General features: G+C 40.2%; 1 protein-coding gene across 3 annotated transcripts in view; it reads right to left on the bottom strand.

Annotated features, from left to right (window-relative positions):
- Positions 1-24,885, bottom strand: part of ITCH (itchy E3 ubiquitin protein ligase) — a 63,849-nt gene that overhangs the window by 5,748 nt on the left and 33,216 nt on the right. For all 3 annotated transcript variants that reach the window (XM_063404699.1, XM_063404700.1, XM_063404702.1), the window contains exons 6-20: positions 22,940-22,982; positions 20,784-20,953; positions 19,460-19,694; positions 18,171-18,266; positions 12,436-12,610; positions 11,521-11,587; positions 9,947-10,031; positions 8,382-8,510; positions 7,669-7,741; positions 6,211-6,282; positions 5,477-5,565; positions 4,668-4,827; positions 4,252-4,385; positions 1,953-2,093; positions 95-215 (exon numbers count right to left, since the gene is read on the bottom strand). In XM_063404699.1, the coding sequence (XP_063260769.1) occupies positions 95-215; positions 1,953-2,093; positions 4,252-4,385; positions 4,668-4,827; positions 5,477-5,565; positions 6,211-6,282; positions 7,669-7,741; positions 8,382-8,510; positions 9,947-10,031; positions 11,521-11,587; positions 12,436-12,610; positions 18,171-18,266; positions 19,460-19,694; positions 20,784-20,953; positions 22,940-22,982 (1,790 nt within the window). The remainder of the gene's footprint in view (positions 1-94; positions 216-1,952; positions 2,094-4,251; positions 4,386-4,667; positions 4,828-5,476; positions 5,566-6,210; positions 6,283-7,668; positions 7,742-8,381; positions 8,511-9,946; positions 10,032-11,520; positions 11,588-12,435; positions 12,611-18,170; positions 18,267-19,459; positions 19,695-20,783; positions 20,954-22,939; positions 22,983-24,885) is intronic.

Here is a 24,885-nt window from a genome sequence, read left to right as displayed (position 1 = left end):
TCAGCCTCAGTGAGTTCTGCTCTTCAGATGTACTGACTGGAGTTTATTTTATGTGTAATGACCTGGATCCAGCAACAGTCAAGGAATCCTTTACCTCCAGTTCCTTTGCATCAAAATACTGCAAATACTGTTGTGGGAGAATTTCATTGAAGCCTTCAAAGAAAGCCTGTGTCTGCTCCTCAACACCTCGGGACAGTCTCCATTCTGCTACTAGCCTGGAAAAGAAGACACACCAAGATCATTTACATGACCCATGCTAACCCAAGTGTACATCTTTGCCTATTTTGAGATGAACTGTAAGCTAAGTTAAAAAAACTATGGAAAGTCTGGAAAGTTCTGGGGATAGAGCACTGCATAATTTTATCACCAGCCCTTATTCTGTGCAAATGATTTTTCTCTAAATTACCCTAAGTGTTCAACTGTTCTGCTACAGAAGTATTTTGGACTCAAAGAGGAGACAGCATCTCTTCACTGATTACATTAATTGAGAGCACAGCAGTCCCAAGGTATTTGAAGATTTTGTCTGATATTCTCCCCAGAAATCTCAGTTGTTATCCATGACAAGGTAAAAAACAAGTCAAGTTGTACTGGTGAAGAGCAGCAGACTGCCAGCTTACCAAGCAGTGACTATGTCCGTTTGGAAAAGTTCCATATTTGTTTCTGTTAATCATGAAACTTTGCTCTGTGGCAGAAACTCCACTCTACATTAATAAAAGGGTGAAAAGCAGGCAGGAGACTCGGAGAACCTGAACCCAGGGAGAAGCAGATATTATGCTGAATTCAAGCCTAACCTATCAGGAGCACTGGAGGCTAAAGGAAAGGTGGCTATTTCTCATTTCAGTCCTAGAAACCTGGGGGACTTAAAGCAGGAGTAAAACAAAAGAATCTGAATCAAACTGGAATCCGAGCTCTCCCTGGGTTCCTAGGAACTAGATAAGAGTGATTTTCTGCAGATCCTCCCTCCTGCCAAATGCCAGTATGTTTCTTGTGCAAACACCACCTCTTTTGTGAATCTCTGGAATGTCTACAGATTTCTCATGCGATGAAAACAGAGCCCACTCCCAACTCCCTCGCTCTGCCCTCGGAAAAAGCCTTCACAGAACACATTGTAACAAAGAGGGAAATTCTCCTTGATTCAGTTTGGTTTGGGCCTGCAATGTGTGATGACTTTTTTTTTTTTGCAAGCACATCCTCCAGGCTTTTATGTTGAAGTTCACACCTTAAACAAGAGCTGCTGTACTGCTGCACTCTGAGGAAATAGGAGATATTTCTGGACAAAGCAGGTCACTGTTCAGATTTTTATTCCTTAATCACTTTTAGGCTCCTTCACTCTTAATCCATTGCTTTAAAACATTTTGCTGCTGCAAATATCATCCTTACTTTATGACAATACAACCTATGGCATCATTCATAACACAACTACAAGACCAGTTCAAATAAAACTAATATCAATTCAAAGTACCTTTGAAAAATAAAAATCTTCACAGAAACAGCCAAAACTGTTCTCAAAAACAAGGAGAACAAACCAAAAAAACCGCCAACAACAACAAACCAACCAAAAAAGCCAACCCTTAGAAACTCTAAATGAACCCTAAATGTTCTAGCTGGCTGGAACATCAGCAGGCTATGAAGCAATACTATTACAATAATAAACACATGTTCCAGTTCATGAAATACATGACAGCCACAATTCTTGTCATGGTATTCTGCTAAACTGAGATAACTCCAGGAGAAAAGTGGACTGTCTTCTAACCATGATCTTTAGGAAAACTGGATTTTAGAAACTTATTTCTATCAACATTCCTCTTTCAAAGATAAGATCCAAACACTTGCCACTTGTTGCCAGCATCAGCAATTATTCAGCAATGCTTTAGATGACACAGACAGTCTTTTGTTGCTAGAACTCAAGAAAGAAAAAGACAGAGTATTTTAAAGTCTTCACTTATTCTTACCTGATGTAGTCTTCTTTGTTTTCTTCTGTGACCAGAATGTTGCTACCATTTGGCTTCAAATCATGGCTTTTGATTTCACCTAGTATTTCTTTATCCACAGAAAAAAACATTTCCAAGCCACATTCTTCAATATCATTCTCTCTGGAAGGAAAAAACCAGAGTTTTAAATAACTGTATTGACAATTTGCACACAGTAGAGGAGATGAGTATGAAGAACCTTAAGGTAGAAGGTTTGAGGTAAATAGTCAAGACACAGAAATGTTCCTTACACATTAATTATGGCTTTGCAAGAAATCGCTGAGTTTATATGTTGATTTATGCTTTTGCAAAGTGAAGAACTGCCTGTATATACAGAGGTTTTGATAATAATTTTCCTCCAAAATAACATGCAAAATCCAGATATTTATCCTGACCCATAACACAGCAATGTCACAGTCTTGAAAACATGGCTGTGGTTTACTGAGCCCCATGATACAACTGCACTTCTGAACTACATCTTTCCAAAATACATGGTACTGCATGAAGCCTTGGGTGAGCAAGGAAGGCTTCAGATGAAGGACTGATTTTATTTCATCATCTACCCCTTTTAAAATGGAAGCTACATGCTCCAGCTCAGTTTGGGCACAGAGCTCTGGCAGATGACCTCTAAAAGTCTCCTTCCAAGCTCAGTCAGTCTGTGAAATCCTCAAACTTGTGGGAATGAGAAAAACAGCCCTCTCATACAAGTGCCAAAGAATGCTTCCTGCAGTTATAAAATTTGCTTTTTTGTGAGGAACAAAATGATGTCTGTCCTGACAGACACAGCTCTTCTCCCCTGTAAATGTGCAGTCCTCTCCTCAGGGGTACCTCAAGCAGCACTACAGACAAGCAGGCTCAGCTGGCTCTGGACTGAGAGGACTCTGCAGCCCTTGGAGGTGAAGCCTTTTCTCCAATTTTCACACCCTTAAGTGTTTTTTCAAAGGGCCAAAGCCTTTTCTGGACTCCAGCCTAAAAGATTTCTATCACTACAGAAATTGCTTTGAATTAAAATGCAGCATATCCATGGAGTGCAGAGCATAGTATTCTGAAATCCAAACAAAACTCCTATCTCAATTCTTAAACATCTCATATGCTGCTCTCTCTGCTCCTCAGTATTTAAGATAAACCTTCTAAGAATCACCATTACAGGAGATAAAAATCCTGGCTTTTATATTTAGTTTTGAATTTCAAAACTCAATCTATTCTCACTTCTTCTATGAAGTTTTCAAATCACCTTTCAAACTATCCTTAGTGTGATTCTTAAGTGAAATGTTTTGTCTCTAGTCACAAGAAAAACCAGTTTTTCTGCAATATTGTTTTCACTATAGCTGAAGAAAAAAAATTACTCATTTTGTCTTTCTTTTTCTTCTAATATATTTGTTAACATTTTTAACTGGAAAAAAAAAATCTGTGTTACTGAAACAAATGGTGCACATCAACCATGGACTAAAATATGTGGAATCCTCCTATGATGAAATCAGTACAGAATTACAACGTTTTAGATTGAAGGTGTTTTAAAAATTATTTCTTAAAATATCTGTAATACATAATTCTAAAATAATTGTGGTCTAGAAACTCCACATCCTTTTTACTTGCTGGTCTCTGGAGAGGAATTTGCAAAGGAGTGGAAGAGGAGGACTCCACAAAAACACGGACAGAGAGGTGCCTGACCATGCAGACATGGAAGGCTGCAAGTTGGAATAGTCTGGAATCATTAAGCTTGGGGCAAAAATACCAGGACAGCTAGAACTTCTTTAAAGTGTTAAATCTTCAGTACCAACCTTAAAGTCAAATTGCCACTGTGAGTAACAGAAGAATTATGTGGTAGTAAATAATAAACTACATTTGTTAACTTTGTGTTATTGTAGCACTAAACATTTTGGTTTCTAACTAAACCAGGTACTAGAGAAACATTAAATGGGTTTTTGCCGATTTCTTTTAATCAGTTATCTGAGAAGTCTCAGTCAAATTTACTCCAGCCATTTTATTTGTAACCATGTTCAAGACTGCCATATCTGTATGTCTAACTAGAATTAATAACAGCCAACAAAAACTCAACACAAGATGCTGCACGGAATCATCAATGAACCAGAAAGGTTCTGCATTAACAAATCATCCTTTGTGTATCTAAAGTCACAGTAAAAATTCCATACTGCTCTGCAATGTTAGATTATATTTTTCTGTGAGGTGGTTAGTAATAGATTTACATCTACTTCCTGTCAGAAGTGAAAACCAAAACCATTGTATTGCTGTTTCAAGAACAAAATGAAGTCAAACTCACTTTACCCAGATGAGAGAGTTGTAAAACTCTGGGTCAACAGATTCTAAATCCTTGAGTCCTACTGCCTTGTTTAGGATACGTTTATAGAATGGCAGAGAGAAACCAGTGTCAATGAACTTCCCATGGAACAAAGCCTGAGGAACACAAAAACAGACAAAATAATGCAATGGATGCTTCAGTATTTAATATGACAACATTCTGTTCTCTGTGCCCATGAAATCTGACAGCCAAAGAAGTAAACCAACCTGAGTACCACGATTGCCAATATGCTGAAGTAGTTTTTACCAACAGGAGTTATAGCCAAAACACCTGATATTGTCAGCTCAAAAATGGATTAATTAATTATCCATCTGATGACACAAGATTTGTTTATAGGAAAATTACAGGACAGACCTGCTTCCTGCTTTAGGACTTACCATGGCAATGAATCTCCCGATGAACCTGAAGTATTTCAGGTGGTCTGGGTTGATGTAGGAGGCTGGGTTTATCTGTAAGCAGTAGTTATCTTTCCCTGCATATTCAAACAGGCAATACATGGGGTTCAAGACTTCATGTGACAATAGAAAGAACCACTCCCTGAAATCACACAAACAATAAAAACACATTTCAAAATAAATCACAGCAGATATTACTGTAGCTAACTCATGTTGACTCAGGCTCTTGTTGGCACAGTCTGCCTCCTTCCCCAGAGAGCAGCTGGCCCACACTAGCACCAAAGGGAAACTACAGCAAATTACAAAAAAAATGCAAAGTTGCAATGATAGACAACTGTCAGAGACTTAGATAAAACCCACTCTTATCAAGTGAGCACATTGCAAGTCTACCACTGATCTAAACATCCGGGGCTGGGGAACGCCAATTAACATATTCACTTCTCAAGTATTCCTGTCAAGACTTTGGATTTAAATGTAGATTTCTGTTCACTTTTTCAATAAATTCTACTTTGACATTAACAGCTGGGTCAAAGGCTCGCTTTAGTTCAGTCAACTGCATCTCTTAAATTGTGGAGATGATTAAAGTCATTCCTAATGCAAACTGAAAATAATTTTATACAGTTTTAAGACATGCAAACATCTTGCAGAACTGCCTTCCTCAGATGTTCCAAGATAAGGAATAAACTTCACTCCTACTGTGAAAGCACTACAGTTTCAGTATCTACTTTGGGGAAGCCTTCACATCACCACTTGCAGAACAAGTTATTATCTGTCATTTTAGTGTAGTTTACCTTGCCACACCTCCATAATCTAAACCTTCTTCACCAGGGAAAATAACCCATAAACGTCTCCGGAGATCCTGAGGGCTGAAGCTCATTATCTTAGTGAAAGAAAAACAATCAATTCTTTTTGAGAAAACAGCTATAAGCACGGGTTAAAATTATTGTTATTTTCTAACAAGCAATAGAGCATTTAATAATTTGGAAAAATTTTAATCAAGGTCTACAGACCTTAACAAAATCTTAACATTTTAACCCTAGGTCTACAAAGATCAATAAGAATTTCACTCCTAATAATGCAAACAGAATTAATAATCTTTGTTTATTAAAAAATTAATTACTCATTTCAAGACAACCAGACTAAGATCAACTTAATGTGTTTTTTGTACATAGCCAATGCTAGTACAACACACTGCAAGGAAAAATGCACCAACAAACATAACCACAACACAAAAACATCCTGAGAACTGGGTGCTGCTGTGACCCAGCACTCTCCTCAAAATTAACTCATATTTTAAATCATTCTGAGGAAAAAAATCACCTTTGTCAGATAAATCAGCGCCAGAACTTCATATTTTCCATTGATCTTTTAAGTATGAGTGCAGCCTAACTGTTAAACTAGTATTTTTTTTGTTAGTCTGACAAAGTAACATTAGGAAGATATCAAAGGCTCAAAAATAACACGTGAGAATAAATTTGATAACTCCACTTTTCATACCCATTACTCCCATGTTTTAATACAATACCTGCTGAAATGAGTCCTCAAATAACGTTTTCCTGCTCACTGTGATCTTTATGTGCTGTGGCATTGCCAGTTGCTGAAAGGAAATGTTTTAGAGGTGAAGGGTACATCACTTCAAGTTCCTATACTGAGTTTGGACTGCTATTTATTCTATATATTATAAGGTAAAATTCAATTTCATTAATTGATATAAAACAAACCCAGCAATCAAGGTATCTCAACTGTAATCTAATCCAAGAACAGATTGGTTCCAACACTGCTAACTACAGTGACATGAACACACCTCCAGATGCTGCTCAGAACAGGTTAAATATTGCACTCCTACAAGATACTGGAAAACAAAGATCAGTAACATATTCCAGCTCAGGAAGGCTTTCTACCCCAGAACTCATGAGACACATGAAGCACCTTTCCTATGAGAAAAGGGGATTGGGATTGCTCAGCCTGGGGAAGCTTCAGGGTGACCTAACTGCAGCCTTCCAGTACCTGGAAGGGACCAACAGGAACAATGGAGAGAGACCATTCACAAGGGCCTGGAGCTACAGGACACAGGGAATAGCTTGCCACTGACAGAGGCGGGGTTAGGTGGGATATTGGGAAGGAATTCCCAGCACCTGGGAGGGTGGGGAGGCCCTGGCACAGGGTGCCCAGAGCAGCATTGGCTGCCCCTGGATCCCTGGGAGTGTCCAAGGCCAGGTTGGATAGGGCTTGGAGCAACTTGGGCTAGTGGAAGGTGTCCCCGGACATGGCAGGGAGTTAGAATGAGATGGGCTTTAAGGTCCCTTGCAACACGTACCATTCTGTGATTCTATTAATTCAATAAAAAAATAGAACATTCAGGCTATACTGCACAAAACTCCAAGTGAAAAATGAGGCTAGTCTGTCCACTATTTTCAAAGTATAATTCAGTGACTCTTGAAAATTTGAACATTAAAACCAAAGTTTTTTTCCTAAACACCAAGTTACTTCATCTCTTGATATAAGGATCTTAGAGGACCAAGACTGACACTGGAATTTGATATTATGTTAGAGCACCCTAATGTGCACCACAGTACATCCCTCAGTGCTTAGACACATCTGTTGTGTCACAAATGTCCTGCATTTTCTGCCAGAAGTATTTACATAGAAAACAGATCTTGTATTAACTCAAAAACCACTGCGCCTCCATATATACATGTATTAACAGTAGCAAGAAAACACTGTTCAGAAACCTACAAGTTCAAAGAAAGAAGGGAAACTGATGTTTTTTCTTTATTCTAAATCATTTTAAAGCCAAAAAGTTACATCACTTTAAAACTTACATGAGATTATACAATTCCTGCATTTACTCCCTCTTAATTTAACTCACCTTTAACCTTAGAGCAGTTTCATTCCCTTTATTGGAAGGCACTGAAGAAGGCATTGAAAGCATGTAAGCAAAACCAAAAGTGCAAGCAAATATTGCTAAAAAATGAATCCATACCTGACACCAGAATCTGAAATAATGGACCTTGGCCTTGAAATCACGCACATAAGCTATCTGGGGTCCATTGTCTCTGCAACCAAAAGGAGGAAAAAAAATGAATTTCCAAGTATTTTTGTAAATGAAGTAAAAGCCTGTAAATGTATTAGTTATACAGCTGTATGGTTTAGCTGGCTATCTAGTCACATTTTTTGATTTTAGGGTATAATTTCTTGGTTTTAAATTAAAAAGAAAAATCTTCTGTTGTAAACTGCATGCTTAACAGTACATTTAAAACACCGCCTGATTAACTGTAAAGAAAGATTCTAACAATAAAGATGTGATGATATTCAGTTAACTTGGGAGGTAATTCTGGTTTCAACTTCATTCTGGTTCCTGAAAAAAAATCAAAAAAAGAAAGGACTAGGTCTTTAGTTCTAAAGAGAGAGACTAGTAACTCTAAGGAAGGGATCTCGTCATCAAGAGGACACATCCAGCTCCTCCATTACTCTCAAATCTCATACACTACATGGCAAGAAGGATTCTGCAGTGTTCAGAACTCTGCCTTCTTCAGGGACTTTCAGTGAATGAAAAATCTCAGGCAATTAAGAAGCAATGCTCCATGTAAACCTTCCTGCCTAATAATGTAGCAAGAGGAAAAAAACCAAAGAGTTCAAAAATGATGTGTGCTCAACTGACTTTTGAAACCTTAGTAAAATGTTAAGAACACTTACAGAGCAGACTTGCCCGTGCGGGGATCTATGTATGTAGTGGTTCTTCTATTGTGATCCACAAAATAGGGAATTCCATCCACAGTAAATCGCATTTCCCAGCCCTCTGGCAAGGGCTTCTCATTTAATTGACTATGGATACAAGAAAATACATAGTAACTGATCAACTCAATCTATTAAGTCAATGAAATAATAACTGAGACAGTAAGCATTTTAGAAAATCTACAGATTGAGAAACTTTCCATTTGGATTTATTTTAGCTTTATCCCCCCTCTCCTAAATTTGCAGTCAGCTCTCAATTAGACCAAAATGACCGGTTAAGTAAACATTAGCTCATTTGCTTGCACTACCTTAAACAAAAGCAAGAAAAAACCTTATGGGAAAAGTGTAAGCAAGGTTTATCGTTTCCTTCACAAAAAACAGAATTTTATCTTCTAACTATGAGGTTTTTACTCAAAAACTGTCATAATCTCAATAAGCAGCTTTTTGTACCTCATGTATAATCTGAGCAGTCAAAAATGTTTCAGAATGACAAAAATGAAAGAAAATACAAATACTGATCATGCAGAATTTTTTGAACATTTCCAATTCAGTTTTGCTATACATAAAAGCAGATCTCAATATAATTGGTAGACCTGAGCAGTACCACTTTGAAGTGCTCCCCAGTGGCCTTGCTCCATAAACACCATGTCCTGATGTGCAGCCCAAACATGCCGTTGTTGGGCTGCTCCAAAGGGAACTGCTCTCCACAGCTGGCTGCTGCAGAGGTGAGTGGCTACAGGGGTGACCCCTCACACAGCCTTGCCTGTCTCCCTTCCCCTCCTCCACAGAGGACAGGTGAAGTTGTTTCACCACACAGACATTTTCAGCTCAACCAGCAGTTGGGACTGAACACCCTTCACCCTCAGCTTCCTGCCTCCATTCCTTACATCAAAGACTTTGCAGTGACAGAGCTCAAAACAAGCAGAACTCTAGTGTTTCTAGTAGTGCCTCAACTTCTCTGTCTCCTTTATTCCTCCTTTTTTAAAAAGGTGTCAGAAAGGTGCTAGTTTTTTAGGTCTGTCTTCTTTCTGTCTCCTACCTATCCCTGGAAGTGCCCCCAGGGCCAGGCTGGACGGGGTTTGGAGCAGCCTGGGAGAGTGGAAGGTGTCCCTGCCCATGGCAGGAGGGTGGAACGAGATGGGCTTTAAGGTCCCTGCCAACCCAAACCACTCTGGGATTCTATGACTGTCTGGGAAACAACCAAAGCCTTATTCAAGACTCTGCATTCCCATCATCATACAAATGTAATTGATCACCAATAGTAGAGGCTGTCCTGGGGAATGAGCTTATTGCTTACTTTTGACCAAGGCTTTCCTGGTAATTGGAGGATGACAAAGTAATATTGTGCCAGTTTCCATTTTGGCCAATATCTCAACTTTTTATCAAGCTCTCTCATGTTTGCATCGCACAATCCATGCCTCACCTGCAGGCAGCAATTCCTGGCTCTCACTCTATTCTCACTACTTGGCTACATTTTAATTTCATTTACATTTTCATCATACATGCAGCTGCAACTGATTTCTTACCCCTGATTCCTGGGGTCTTCCCACTGAGTGATTCGTGTGTTGTGATTGACAAAATACACTCTGCCATTGCTGTCAACTCTCTTTTCTGAAAAGATGTAAAAGAAGAAAAAATTCAATTCTCTCTTTAATATATTGCTGAGACTATATCAAATAAATAATATCAATCACCAGACCCTGCCACAGCCTCTCCTTGCTCTCAGGTTTCTCTGTACCTCCTCTGACCCAACATATTTACACTTTCATTGACATTATTCCTTACTATGTAATTTATTTTTCAATTGTAGGAAAAATTAATTGGGAAAAGGGAAAACTGTGAGCTGTCTTGTCCACAGGAAATTTCAGCTGTGTCAAATATTCTGATGTGTCTGACAAGCAACACAGAAAGCAAACACAGAGGAGGGAACAGATGTACACAAGTATCAAGAAGGTACAAGGAGGGCTTCAAGTTCAAATTATAACAGGGAATAAAAAATGGTCAATGCAGTTTCCAAGAATATTATATTTTCTCTCAGATGAACCATGGGCATACACTGACCTAACATTGCCTGGGAGAAATGCCCTGGCTTGTTCCTCTGTACCATTCTGCAACTCTTCATACCATTTTTATTTATCATTGCAAAAGAAACAAATTACAAAAATGGATCAAAATCTGACTACCACAGATCAAAAGCCTTCAGTTTCCAAGACAAGTCTGCAAGTAGGCACTTGCCTGTGATCATGACAGCAAAATTCCACACCATGTGGAGACTCAGTTTGCCATTTCCTGCACAATGCCTGCCTAAAGACCTTTCTGTGAAATGCTATGTATGTAATGTACCTAAGCACAAGTGTGGGGAACAACAGTTTTATGCCGCAAAGTTGCATCAATACCAGGACTAAAAATCCAAGCAGTTCTGTTTGAAAAGCAGATGAACCCAAAAACTCAGGTCCAACTCTGCCAAGTAATTACTTGCTCCAAACTCCACAAGAGAATTCTGAGAGCTTTGCCTACATATCATAAGACTTGAATTTTTATATCTGCTTGACAGTCACACCAGAAAGCAGTTTTACATTTCTATTTTTTTATTACACCCTGCCAAAATTTGTATTAATTGTAAATTCTCAACCCTGTAAAGTACATGAACAAATTTATTCCAGGGAGAGGGCCAAATCAAGAAGTGGTTAGTCGTCACTATTAGAAACATTTTCAGACCAACAAAACTCTTCAAGAGTTGTCTTGGAGAGAGAATTTGGCAGTTTGATTTAGAGAGGATTTGGAGCCTGATTTAGCAGGAACAGGATGGTGGGGGGGACTGAAAAAGTCTCAAAAAGATGACAGTGCTAAAGCAGCTAATACACTTGTTACCGGTGGAGTAAACCAGAACACTTCGTAGTTTCTAAACCACTTTGAAATTACATAGCCTCGTCAGGATTCTGTTTTAATAGCACATTTGATTAGATCTAATTTTAAAATATTTTTAATCCAGATTTTAGTTTTTAAAAACTATCTCAGAACAGCTGACAAATAATTTGGTAGAAGTATGCTTTAATGTTTAATTACAGTGCATTACAAAACATATTCAAGTTAGTCTTACCCCATCCATGTGGCAGAGGGCCAAGAGGATCAAACTCTTTGTTCTGTGTAGATGAAAAATCCTGGTTCTGCAAGTCACACAAACAAATGAGGCATTAATGACTAGTCATTTGCTTTCCAGATGTTCTACCATAGTCATCCTGAGTTACTGAGGTAAATGCATTTTTATTAATGTTACACATAAGCAAAGATGCCAGCTATTTATTTTTCTCCACAGAGAAGGCCTGTTTTACTGACCTTGGCATGCTTAACTAACTACAGTGCCAAGAAATGATTATTCTTTGTTTAGTACCCCTGCCTACACAGGAGGAAATTAGTACAGTAGCACCCAAAACAATCAGAAACTTCATTCCTGCACTCAGTACAGCTCTCCTACCAGCACTTAGGGGCTCCATTTTGTTTTCACACATAAAGCAAATCAGAACCTACACCATTCTTGATGAGCATGAGCTGGAGTGATCTAAAGTCTGCTATTCATCAGAGGCAAACAATGAATTAAAAATGCGGGAAGATTATTTTCAATTCCCCTGCTCTCCTAACATTCATTGTGCATAATTCATTTTACCCAGAGCAGAAATGTATGGCCTGTGAGCTTGCTTACCTCCCAGCTGTTTGGCTAGGGTAACACAAGATACAATACAAATAACACAGCTTATTACTAAGCTGTAGTTTGTTTTGAACCAAAGACTTTATCAATATTGTACATAAATTTTATCCAGGAAGACCTATATTGAGGTGACAACTAAACCCCACGTGCTGTCTGCAAGATGAACCAACATTACAATGAGTCCTTCCTGCCATGCTACACACAGAGATGTATTATCATAAACCATATCAGAGACTGCTGCCTTTATGGGAAAAGTCAGCCACAGGCATGCCCAAACCCCAAACCCTCAGTCACCCACGTATTCCTTACCCCATATATAAACCTCTGGTTGAACTGCTGCATGGCTCCCTGGAGCTGGCTGCGCTGGAGCTGCCACTGTTCGTAATTCCGGACTGACTCCAGCGTTGGTCTCTGCCACGTCGTCGTTCTCGTGAAGTGGTCAACGTAATAAATCCTCCCCATGTTGTCAACTCGGCGCTCCCAGCTTTGGGAACAAAGACAAGCCACAGTTGTCAACAGCCAGCAATTTAAGGGCTCAGAGGCACTTGGAGACCAATGTGGTGAAGGGAACAGAAAGCATGGGATCATCAGCAGTTTTTTCTCCTTGTACCCTCTGCTAAAATTATGCAAGAGCTAGAATTGTTATACAAGGATCATTTTTATTTGTTGCATACTATACAAAGTCAGACCCATTCCATTTACTGTATTTTTAGGTTTATTTGGAATAGTTTTCAAGAGCTGTCTAGACCACTGTTGTGGGCCTGACATTGGTCTGAATTTAGGCTTCAGGCTCTGCTAGTGTCTGTGTGAAAGGCAGACGAGCAACTTTCTCATGTTAGCCTGAGAAATCTAAAGGAGGAATTCAAACAAACCTTGGGAAGTGAGAAACCATCCGCAGGTGGTGTTTTTCCAACGTGTTTACTGGAAAGAAATGTTTACTAAAGAGTGTAGACGCTGAATAACCAATCATGTTCTTTGTACCGAACTACTCTATAAAAGTAGAATGTAGAAGAATAAAGTTTGCTCTCATCTTTACCATCATGGAGAGTCATGTTGTTATTTCTGTGCCGTCCGAAAACCATACCAACATCTGGTGACCTGACGTTTCGAAGAAGTTCAGCGCAGCCGGGACTGATTCATGCAGCAAAGCTTGAAAATTCTACCTGCCTCCTTAGAGAGGTAAGCAAAATATCTCCACGTTTTTCTAAAGAATGCTGGTCCTGCTGACCATGGAAAAAGATCACTCCTGCCAAAAAACAGCAGGTCGGACGGCACCCAGCACAGCTGGACTTTAATTTCTAGAACAGACAGCTGGGCAAAGGTTCCAGAAAAACCTGGGGAACCAGCCTGAGAAAGGACAGCTTGTGCCTTTCCTGACAAGAGCTGCTGGAATTCTTCGCTGCCGACAGCTTGCCCAGCACTCCCCCGACCTCTTTCGGTTCTGTCTGGCCGAGATCAAAGCGAGCGTCTGTAAGCCTCTCCCGGCCGGCAGAGACGGCGCTTCCTTGGCTCTTCCTTCTCCTTTCTTCATACCACGGATGGCTGGCAGTGGTTCCTGCGCTATCATCCACTGCGACTAGTCTGTACCGTGACTTTAAAAGATGCTAGCCCGTCCAAGATACAGCTGGTCAGATTCCAACCCGGAGTGTGACACAACGATCGTTTCCTCCTCGGCGTGGCCCAGCATCTGGCCTGCGGACGGGACCGGGATCGAAAACCTTTGATCCCTCTGTATCCTTCTGTGTGTTCAGGGCGAAAAGTTCACTTTATGAGTGTTTTATGCTTTTAACGTTACCTGTGCTTGTTTTTATGATTGCCTGTGTGAGTTTAGGGCTTGTCTTTCTCTGTGTCTCTGTGTTTTAACTTTGTTCTTTCCCTTGCGCGGGGATGGGGGGTGCGGTCGAGACAGAGGCATGGCAGCACGGATGCGATCTCCCTGCCTTCTCTCTCTCTCGCTCGGTTTTTCTCCCGCCCTGCTCCAGGGCGCTGCAGCGGCTGCAAAATCTCTCTCTCTCTCTCGTTTTTCCGTACTCGGTTTCCCCCCCTCCCCGCGGGCGCGCAGGTCCCTTCCCCGCGCGGTGCCGCTGAGACGGGCGGCTTGGAGCAGCTTTGCCTCTTCGTCCCCCCCCGCTTCCCCCCAGGGCGGTGAGGGGGGCCACCGGCTCTCCGCTCGAGACAGGCGGCGGCAGGGCGGCGGCGGGCTGAGCTCCGCCGAGCCCCGCTCCGTTGTCCCCTCTCTGTTTCCCCTCCATTTCCTTCCCGCGTGAATTTGCACAGCAAGTCGTCATAGGAACGGAGGAGCGGTCTCCTCGCTCCTTTTCCCCCTTCCCCCCGCCATGAGCGGCGGGGTTCGCTCCCCCACTCCTTCCCTGCGGGCCAAGCGGCTGACTGCGAATAGGGCACGAGGAACTTGCCGTTCCTCTAGACAGCGGATAATGCTGTGGGAGTTGCTTCGCTTGAAATTTTTTTTTTTTTACATAGAAATGGGGGCCACGTTTGTTTGGATTTCCCCCAGCTCCGCGGAGCGGCCCTGGGGCCATTGAGCCCCCAAAGCCCCACTGAGGGAGGGCCAAATAGCTTCGTCGCCTTTGAGGTGAGCAGAAGCTTTTTCCTTTAGAGGGACAGTTGAATTTTGTTTGGGTTTTTTCCCTCCCCCCCTCCCTCAAAACATTTCTTCTCAAGGCGTCTCTGTGAACAGATGCCTGTTCATAATAGAAGAAAAATGACAAGAAATACAAAAAACAAATAAGCAACCTTTGTTGCCTTTCGCAGATAACACAAGTATTATTAATAATTCTACAGTATAACCATCAGTTATGAGATTTATCTCAGTTTTTAAGATATTTGATGTGAATTCACAGATATGATAAAGTTATCACAGTTCTACAGCCGGCTGCTGCTTCTGCTTCTTCTTCTCATGTACTTTGCTATTTGTCTATAATTGCCTGTAAGACACGTGTCACCCAAGAATTTTTCCTTGTTTCCTAGCTGTCTATGCTAGTTTTGCATTCATGATTTTCTAAATATTTTCAGATTTCCAGACAAGGTTATCTGAGTTTGTAAGAATGCCTCCTCTGTCCTGACGGTTTGGGATGCAGTTCCAATCCTGGTCACAGACCATCTCAAGAGCCTGCTGAGCTCAGAGCATCTCTACCCTGACAAATTTAGGAGGTGTCAATTACCATATTAGTTTCTTATTATAAGATTTTTAGAAAGTTTGTTTTTAAAATTGGTGTAAGGGATTCCTCTGCAGTTAGAGCTGGGCACTGGCCATGCCTTGGCTCTCTCTGGATGGGAATTGCCTGTTTGCCCAGATTTTTAACAAAAAATTACATATGAGTTATTTGACTCAACAATTTGACCTTTAAATATAATAGCTGAATTGATCTTTGAGGTGAACCTGGAATTCCTGCCCGGGAAGGATGAACAGGATCTCACTGGAAAAGAAGCACTTCAGCTTTTGCAGTTCCTGGGCTGATCAAAATTATTATCAAAAAGATAACAGGCAACAATGTAACATTTATGTTATGAACCTGAAGAAAAAGTAATTCTGAAACCTGGATGTTGAATTTAGACAATGGAGTCTGACAAGTTATCAGTTTAGGGCAGTGGAGCCTGACAAGTTTGTTAATTTAAGGGGAAGATGTGCCTGTGTTTTATCATTAGCAGGTTCAGCAGTCGTGTTACCCATCACCTTTGAGGAGTGAAAAGGGACATTGCATAGCCTTAGTGGCTGTCATATAGACTGCAAAGATGACCATGTGGTTGGAAGTTATGGAGACAACAGAAGTCCTGTGTCAGCAGCATGGTCCTGTTTTCATCGATCTTCCTCGAGTCACTTCCTGCTCCAGACTTCAAGAAGACATCCAGTGATGCTAAGGATCAACATCTTGTCTCAATGGACATTTCCTTTTCATGTGTTTTAATGTAGATGTTGTTTCATTTAAGTTTCCTACATAGATGTAGTTGTATTTTAGGTAATATTTCACGTGCCTTCGGTGTATGTTTTGTAGTTATTAAGGGTTGTTATTTCACTTTGTGGTTTTTGCCTTTCTGGTCTTTGGGATCATGTAGATTTTTTTTTGGAGTCAGATATCTTTTTATTGATATTTTTATTAATTTTATTATTCTTATTCTTTCTTTCTAGGTGACATCCTACAGGTATCATGGGCCAATTGAGTGACCAGTGGTCCAGTCCTGCACATCCTGCAATGGGTCTTTGCCCTTTCAAACATCACATGCATTTTTGCATTTAAAAAAAAAAAAAAAAAAAAAAAAAAAGGGTCAACTCAGGTTGTCCAAATAATTGGAAAATTAAATCAGTTTGCGGTTGCAGGTAATGCAAGGACCACTGTCCTTTGCTAAAAGGCAGAAAAAGCCCTTGTTATCTGAAAGGATGATTCCTAGAGTGATGGATCTTGACAAATTAGACTGCCATTTTTGAGCAGGCTAATGATGTTTTGTTTTTTTCTGTATTAGAATTAGTAAATAGCTAAGCTTGACGCTGGTGCATGGACATGGTTATGAAGGGTCAACACCAAATGCCACAGAACTTCCCTGACCATTTAAGTTGGTGCCCAATGAAAGTTCTGTTTAGTAATTGGTTGATTACTAATGGGACTTCTGGTGTCATGTTTGTCTTTTTTTCTCTTGCAAGGGCCCTGCAGGAGAGGACACAGACACAGACGCCGCCCTCAGCAAAAACTAAAAGGGGGAGATGTGGGCCTGACATTGGTCTGAATTTAGGCTTCAGGCTCTGCTAGTGTCTGTGTGAAAGGCAGACGAGCAACTTTCTCATGTTAGCCTGAGAAATCTAAAGGAGGAATTCAAACAAACCTTGGGAAGTGAGAAACCATCCGCAGGTGGTGTTTTTCCAACGTGTTTACTGGAAAGAAATGTTTACTAAAGAGTGTAGACGCTGAATAACCAATCATGTTCTTTGTACCGAACTACTCTATAAAAGTAGAATGTAGAAGAATAAAGTTTGCTCTCATCTTTACCATCATGGAGAGTCATGTTGTTATTTCTGTGCCGTCCGAAAACCATACCAACACACTGTCCATACTGTGCTGGCATCACTGCAGTTATCCCACCCAGCCTGTAACACAAGCCTGCTGGTTTCTCCTAAAACACAGCAAACTCCCTGACACTTTAAGCTATTCAGTACAAGACTTCCTCACACTCTGATCTGGCAGTAAAGAAAGGTTTGGACGTGGGGTTTGGTGTTTTGTTTTCGATTTTCTTTGGGGTTTCTTTTTTGATTTTCAGTTCATATGAGATCAGTACTACTTACAAAACTTGAAAGAAAACATTCCTATTCTTAAGTAAGCTTCAGCAATATACAAGTTCATATGCTCGAAGATTTCAAAATAACTTGAAACATGACAGGTGGGCTCCATTTATGAGACTGCCAGTTTTTGTTTTTTAATACCAAGTTCTCTTTACTATCCCACATTTTCACTTTGTAATTCTTGATAGTGTGTGAACCATTGAGGATGAAAAAGTGCAACAGAACAACTCTGGTATTTTTCTTATATTGTTAAAAAATAAGTAACAGCAACTGTGAACTAATATCACTGGCTTTTCTGATGCCAAGAGCTAGAGAAGTTTAATAATGAAAGCTGGTTTCTGTGTGCATAACAAATTGGCAGCTGGGAGCCCTGAGACAAGATCAAAGGCCTGCAAACAGTAACCTCGGGATAAGAGGTAACCAAGATCATTCCTGCTCAAGCTGATAGCTACATCAGACCCAAAACACTTTTCTGTGGTTTTGGCTGTCTTTTACTCTTGGGGGTGCCTGTCTTTAACTGAAATCTGTTTCTCAGTCAGTAAAGATGCACTTGCTTAATCTTTGACAGGAAATTCAGTTTTGGTTATTTTTGACATTCAGCTCTCTTCTGTATGCACTCCTTGGAGACAACCTGGAACAACTGGATTCACATTTCCATTTTCAAATATCTGTTCCAGCTTTAGCAAACTATCAGGCAATTAATTCCTGAAAAACCCAGACATCTGAGATGATTGTATGGCTGATCCTGGCTCACCTTGGAGGAAGAGGCTCTGGCCGATCCCACGTTGTTCTTTTTTCAACATGATCCACATAGTACACCCGACCATGCTGGTCTACTCTTTGCTCCCAACTGAAAACAGACAAAAAAGTTTATTCTTCCTCCAGATCAAACTACTCCAACCATTCATCTACAGCATAAAGATGAGAAGCATTTGTTTTCATAAAATGCTTATTTCTAAACAAAATGCTTAAAACTAACCCTCGGCTCATCAGATGCACCAGAACAGTGTGCAGCACAGAGTGCTACCATTCATATTAACAGTGATTCTATGTCAACTAAAATAAAGAAATATTGTATATGACCACCTTTCTGGGAAACAGAAGCTCAAATTCGTGCCTAGATGTACAATTTTAGCAAAATTTTGCATTCAGTATCAAGTGTACCAATAACCTGATGAACAGAACCAACTGTAGATCTTAATCCCCTTTTAGAGTAGCATTAATCCAATATGTGCACATTTTCAGTGATCAAGTATATGCCGATATCACCACAAGGGCACTGGTCACTTTCTGCATATGCAGCATTTGGGATAATGACTTGCCCCTGTATTTGCATCAGATGTAACATCACAGGGGAAAAAAAAGGTATTTGCCCTTTCTATTGAAAGCAAAATTATAAAGCAACAACCGATGTTTTCAAGACCACTTTTTTATTTCTGTTATCCTGTGAAGTAATTCAGATGTCTCCTACCTTTTGGTTTAACTACCTGCAAATCAAGGCAGGTAATTCACCAGTTACACCATTCACATTGGGAAGTTGTTGATTTCCCTCCCTCAGAGAGCCCAGAAACATTTTTGTTGTTGTTTTTTTAAAGTTGAGAGCTTTGAGACAACAGGCCAACCATCTGACAAATTCCACATGTACCAAAAGTACAGCAGCATGTCCATGCTACTCTTAGGAGCTGCAGTATGAAATCCAAATCTTCAGGAGTGCAACAGCAGCTTTTCTTCTACTTATCCATACCCATATTTTCCTACCTGACTTTATTTTAATTTGAAGACAATAAGCTGTCACACCCTTTTAAAGCTAGGTTTCACTGACATGGGAACTTATGATAAAGATCAGAAGTAAATCTTTCCTTGAATGCTTGAAGACCGACCATACAAAACAGTTATAAATCCTCCGAATTCACATTGGAGGATTACTGTCAGGCAGCAAAAGGCAGATGTTATCAATGGTTTGTTAAACCTGCTGTAAATAAAATAAAAGTAAAACCAGAAAAGTCAGCACACACGGGGAGAAAGAAGTCATTAAAGCCATACCCAGGTGGAAGAGGACCTTGGCTGACTGTAGTAAGGGCCTGAGGTGAAGGATTTACTGGCTGGACTTGTCTCGACACTGGAGGAGTGGTGAGTGCAGGAGTGGCAGGAGCTGTGGTTGCGGCTGTTGCCCCCTCAGGGCTCTGCTCTGAAGGTGTATTTGAGGCTGTACCTGCCAGTGATCCTGCACTGGCCCCATCACTTTCTGTGGATGTGGATGAAGGACCATTTGCACTTGCTACAATGTCAGAGAGAGAAGAGAAAAAGCCTTTAACTGACATTTATCACCAATCCATTGTAGAAGTTACATGTTACAAAAGCAAACCTGCCGGAACTGCTGTTTCCACAGCCACATTTTGCAGCTCAAACAAAAACTAAACAGCAATTCTGTTTCACTGTTAAAATGCTTTAATCCAAGAATGGGCATCAACAGCATTTGGATATTTCTGATAAATATTTACCTTGTCTGCATTCTGTAAATATTAAATGATGATTCAAAACTACTCCTTGTACTAATGAATTAATTATTTTTCATTTATTATTTGGAATAATAATTTCAGTGATGATAAGCATAAAATTTTCAAGAGGAGATCTGATATCTGATATGGAAAGTAACAATCCCAATGGTAGGGGAATACAGACATCCTTTAAATGTTTTTTGTTTTATCTTCACACCATTTGCTGGATGGGGTTAGAAGGTGAACACAGGTCAGGTCTCATTAACTAACTGCACTGGAATAATCTTTTCAAGTAATTACTGTATTGCAGGGCCCATCGAGACCCAGCAATTATCAATTGTAATAATGATACTACCAAAACATTGCATTGTATGGGATAAAGGAATTACCACAAAAACATCAAATAACTTTTCACAATTAGCAGCCTTCAGGTAGTTTTTGAATAACTAGATAAAAAAATCTATCCATTTCAGCAGAGAAGAGTAATGAATGATTTAAGTGCTGCAACTTCACAGAATCTAACTGCAATTGCAGAAACCAATAGCTCGTATCTCAGCACTCAATATTATCAACTTGAGGCAGTTCTGTGAGTCCCTCAGTGGATTCCATGTCACCCTCAGCGGGAGCCTTAGTGCAGCAGCAACACTCGTGTTCTCCTGGTCCCAGGTCCACTCTCTGTAGCACTGACTGACTGCCACCACCCCTGAGCAGATGTGGAAACAGTGACTAAACAACATGTACCAAATGCAAGCTAAAAAACAGTCCTTCAGCAATGACCTGCCAAAGCATTCACCATCAGAAGTGCAGTTAAACACCAGATGCAGAAACTGCTAAGCTCACTCAAGGAGTGCCCAGCACCACGGACGTACCGGCAACCGATGGCGGTCTGCGGGGAGTGGGGGGCGGGGGCCTGGCAGGCCGGGGAGGTCTGGCAGGTTTGCAGTTTCCATTTGTGAGTAACGGAGAGTCACTGCCATTAACAGTCTTGTTTTCACTGGAAGCAGCATCCTCACAGTTTTCAAGGCCATTTGAGTTAGTCCTTTTGTAGGAAAAGACACAGAGAACTGTTGTAGTAGTGCATGGGTGATATGAAACTTCGCAAATCACAGAATCATGGAAGGGTTTGGGACAGCCTTAAAGCTCATCTCATTCCAGCCCCCTTCCACTGGACCAGGTTGCTTCAAGCCTCATCCAGCCTGGCCTGGGACACCTTTCACCGGGGTTGAAAAGACACATGAAAGACACTAGAATGCAACAGTTACAAATAGGTGAAATTTGTAACATTCACAATAATTCCAAATATCTATACAGCTGTATAAACACACTCAGAGTTCACCTCCTGAGGTACCTGAAACCTCAGTTGACGGAAACGTGGTGAAGCAGATGTCTATAACAAAACCTCCTCTGTCATTTCCCAATTTGATACACTTGCCCTTAGGTCCAGGCTCTGGATTTTGCTGCTCAGCTAAAGCCATGAGTCCCTAATGAGATGAGAAGCTGACTAACACCTGAGAACAGCCTGTGTGCCTTTCCTCCACAGGGCTGGCATATGCTCAGAACACACAAAATGCTACAAATTTTTAGAAATCTTACTTATGCATACATATATTTTCCTCTAAACTCAATTCTGGAATAGGCTGGAGAACTCAGGACTAAGCATTAACGTTTGACCAACAGCTACGAATATAAACTGCTCAACCTCACAAGAATTAAGAAATTACACAGCAGTACTAACCCATGCTGTGCTGTTCACTTACACCTAGCTGAGTATTATTCTGATATATCTGTAGCTCCTTAAACAGAGTTAGAGATACCTACACCTTTATTCTAAAGCATTTTGTTTTCAGTATATGTCGGGCAAAACAAAAATGTTGCCAACCAAAATTCTAGTGGATTTACAGGTCAAGCACATAAGCCATCATCAGAAATAAAGGAAGATGTTACAGTTTTAACCCAATACCTCTAAAACTACATTCCTTTAAATGTACACAAAATAAAACCCAGTAGATAAGACTAAGTAAATCATAAGGCATAAGTAAAATCGTGGTCCTTTAACCTCAATATCATGGTCAAACACATTTTTACTCTACACCAGGTGTGGTGCACATAATTCATACTACACCAATGCCAAAGTAAATGACTCTGAAAATGGGTCCAAATCATTAGTGACCTCAACCTCTAAGAGGTTTAGCCCCAGTTTTTCAGCCATTCCCCCCTGGTCTTTCATGTCATGCCCTTGTAGAAAGTCACTTTCCTGATCATTTACATGATCCTCACAATGACCACCAGATGCCCCCTTTTTGATACCAAAACTGAATCATTATTACTATTGTTGTTATTATTCTAATATACACTCGGGTATTCTGAATATCCAGACATCCAAACATTCTTTCAAACACAAAAAACTTTCAAAGGAGGCCTTCAGACAACATAGCCAAGAATACAACCTATTAAAAGAAAGCAGAATTTAGCTTGGCTACTCCAGAAGTCATCCAGAGTGCTATGCCTTGTACAGATCCTTAAAATACTCATAATACTGGGAACTAATTAAAGTAACACGGTGCTGTGCACACTCTTATCCTACCAGGCAGCAAGGTTCATAATCTGGTATCAGCCTTAGCACACGTTAAGTGCCAGATAGCTTTTGGGATCTTCTTAACAAAGCTAAATATAATGCTGATACCCCCACGCTGTAAAGCAAACCAGTGTAAAAACAACCAGTGCCATTTGTTTGAGGTTTTAAAAATATATAATTTACTTTGGGTGATTACTGGGAGAAGGATGAGGAACACAAAGGGAAAAAACAAAAAGTTTGGTCAGGTATGAAGGCAAAACAGGCCAAACAATGGAGCTGAGCAACAGTTCAATATTTTTGTTTAGGGCATGCTCAGATCTTAACAGATACTGCTGCAGGGCATATTCATAAATTTTTCATTGTCTTCTTTACAAAACACACAATTCCTCTTTCAAAACGGTGAATACTAAAAGGCGGAATAAAAAAAAAAAAAGAGGAAAAAAGTCTTACCGTGTATCACTCCTTACTCTGGAGCTTTCACTCTGTGTAGGACCTTAAATACCAGGAAGAAAAAGACAACAGAAGCATGAGCAACACTGAATCATTTCCAAGGAAAGCAGCAGCCTTTAATGCTCACGCTTCTTTCAAGTATGGAGGCGAGACACTGTGTGCTGCTTATCTACTGGATTTCAAAGCTGTACAGATTTTGCATGTCTCTGTGTGTGTGAATACAATTTTTTTAACCACTGCCACTGTAATACTTCCACCTTATAGAATATGTAAGGACATAATTTGACTGTATGAATACTCCTGAACATACACACAGTTTATTAACCCTGTCTTTCAAGCAGTATAAAGGAATGTTCATTCTTCTAAGTGGAGCTGGTTTTTCATTCTCTCTCCCTTTCAGTGATGGCAGGCAGAGCAGGAAGGGTAAAAACTTCACTGAAATCTCCTCTCTGGTTGGCTGGGGGCTTTGTTTTCTTGGGGTCTTTAACCCAGACCCTTCCCTTTCTCAGTGAACTATTAACACAAAAGCACTGAAGCAGGTACGAAATATGGCTGCACTCCAAAAGCATTACAGCAGCTCAGCCTAGATTTGCAAATGTTTTGCAACTGCTTATTCAGCCAGCTTGGAAATATTTGCCTCTTGTGCCAGCATTTGCAAACTTTGAATATGCAGCACAGAACTGCTCATTCATGTAGAGAGCACCAAACCTATTTCCATAGACTTCAACAAATGTCATTAATAAAGAAATCAGTTTTCAGTTCATATGGGAACTGTGGACACATCTAGGCCAAAGACAAGGATGTAGTCACAGAAAGGCTTAGGATAATGTGCTGTTAGTGGATTGTGCATGAAATGAATTAAATCCCAGCAAGAGAAATCTTAACTTAAAAGCAACTCCATAAACAAAGTGTTTGCCTGAAGTGCCTTTACTCTGTACAGTGTGCCAGACTACTTTTAACATTTAACTCCTTCCTTATGTGCTCCAGTCACCCAATTATCTGGGAATCTTCTACTGAACTTGGGCTTGCTGTGCCAAGCCCAACCCTGTAAATAATGCTCCATTCCACCACCTGGATGACTTTCCCCACCTTTTTCTCAGTAGGTGAACTTTGGGAAATCCAAGAGAGCACAGATGAAAATCAAGCACTGCATAAAAGGAAAATTTGGTACTTTCACTAGATAATTCTATCCCTGCTCTAACCTCAGCCCTGCTCTAGAGGTCCCACAAAATCCCAGTATCTGGCTTTTACTTACAAATAAAATTCCACACAATCAGTCTATGCAATTGATCCTTTTGCAAAATGCAAAGAAAATTACCTAAAAGCTCTAAGAAACAATGGTTACAGAACTTGTGTATTAATTCATTTTTTCTATGATACTCAGATGAAATTTCAAAGCAACTATCACGAGAACTTTAAAAGCACCCCCACAAAACAGAAACCTAGAACTTGCCCATTAAGTGTCCAGCTGGTCACTGCCGCAGCCAGTCTCTCTTGCTGCTTTCTAGTAAAGTAACTCTTACCTAGTTCTACTTCTCAATGTACAGTATTTCAGAAATGCTCCACTGTCCTGCTCCATGGGAATTAAAACTACCTTTTATTTTACTGTAATTACGTGTTTTACATGTATTCAAGTTTTCAGTTTAGAAAACTGCACACACCAATGAAACAGAAAGCGGATCCCTCTCTGCAGCTCTCCACAGGGAACTAAATCTGTGAACACATTTATTTAAATGAGCTATTTAAAGAAAAAATAATATAAATCCATGTCTCCTGGTAAGCAGAATACTTATTACTAGGATGATGAGATCAAACCAACTTTATACTTTTTCTGATGTTCATGATGTTATTACAATTCAGGGAAGCTGGAGGCTTTCATTAACATTTGGGATCACTAGATAAAAGTTTGCGAAGTCCAGAAAATAAAGATGCTGATCTGATTTTGT

Source organism: Prinia subflava, chromosome 8 (genome assembly GCF_021018805.1).
Source record: "Prinia subflava isolate CZ2003 ecotype Zambia chromosome 8, Cam_Psub_1.2, whole genome shotgun sequence".
NCBI lineage: Eukaryota > Metazoa > Chordata > Aves > Passeriformes > Cisticolidae > Prinia > Prinia subflava.
Note: the sequence above shows the minus strand (reverse complement) of the source record. Positions and strands in the feature narration are given on the sequence as shown.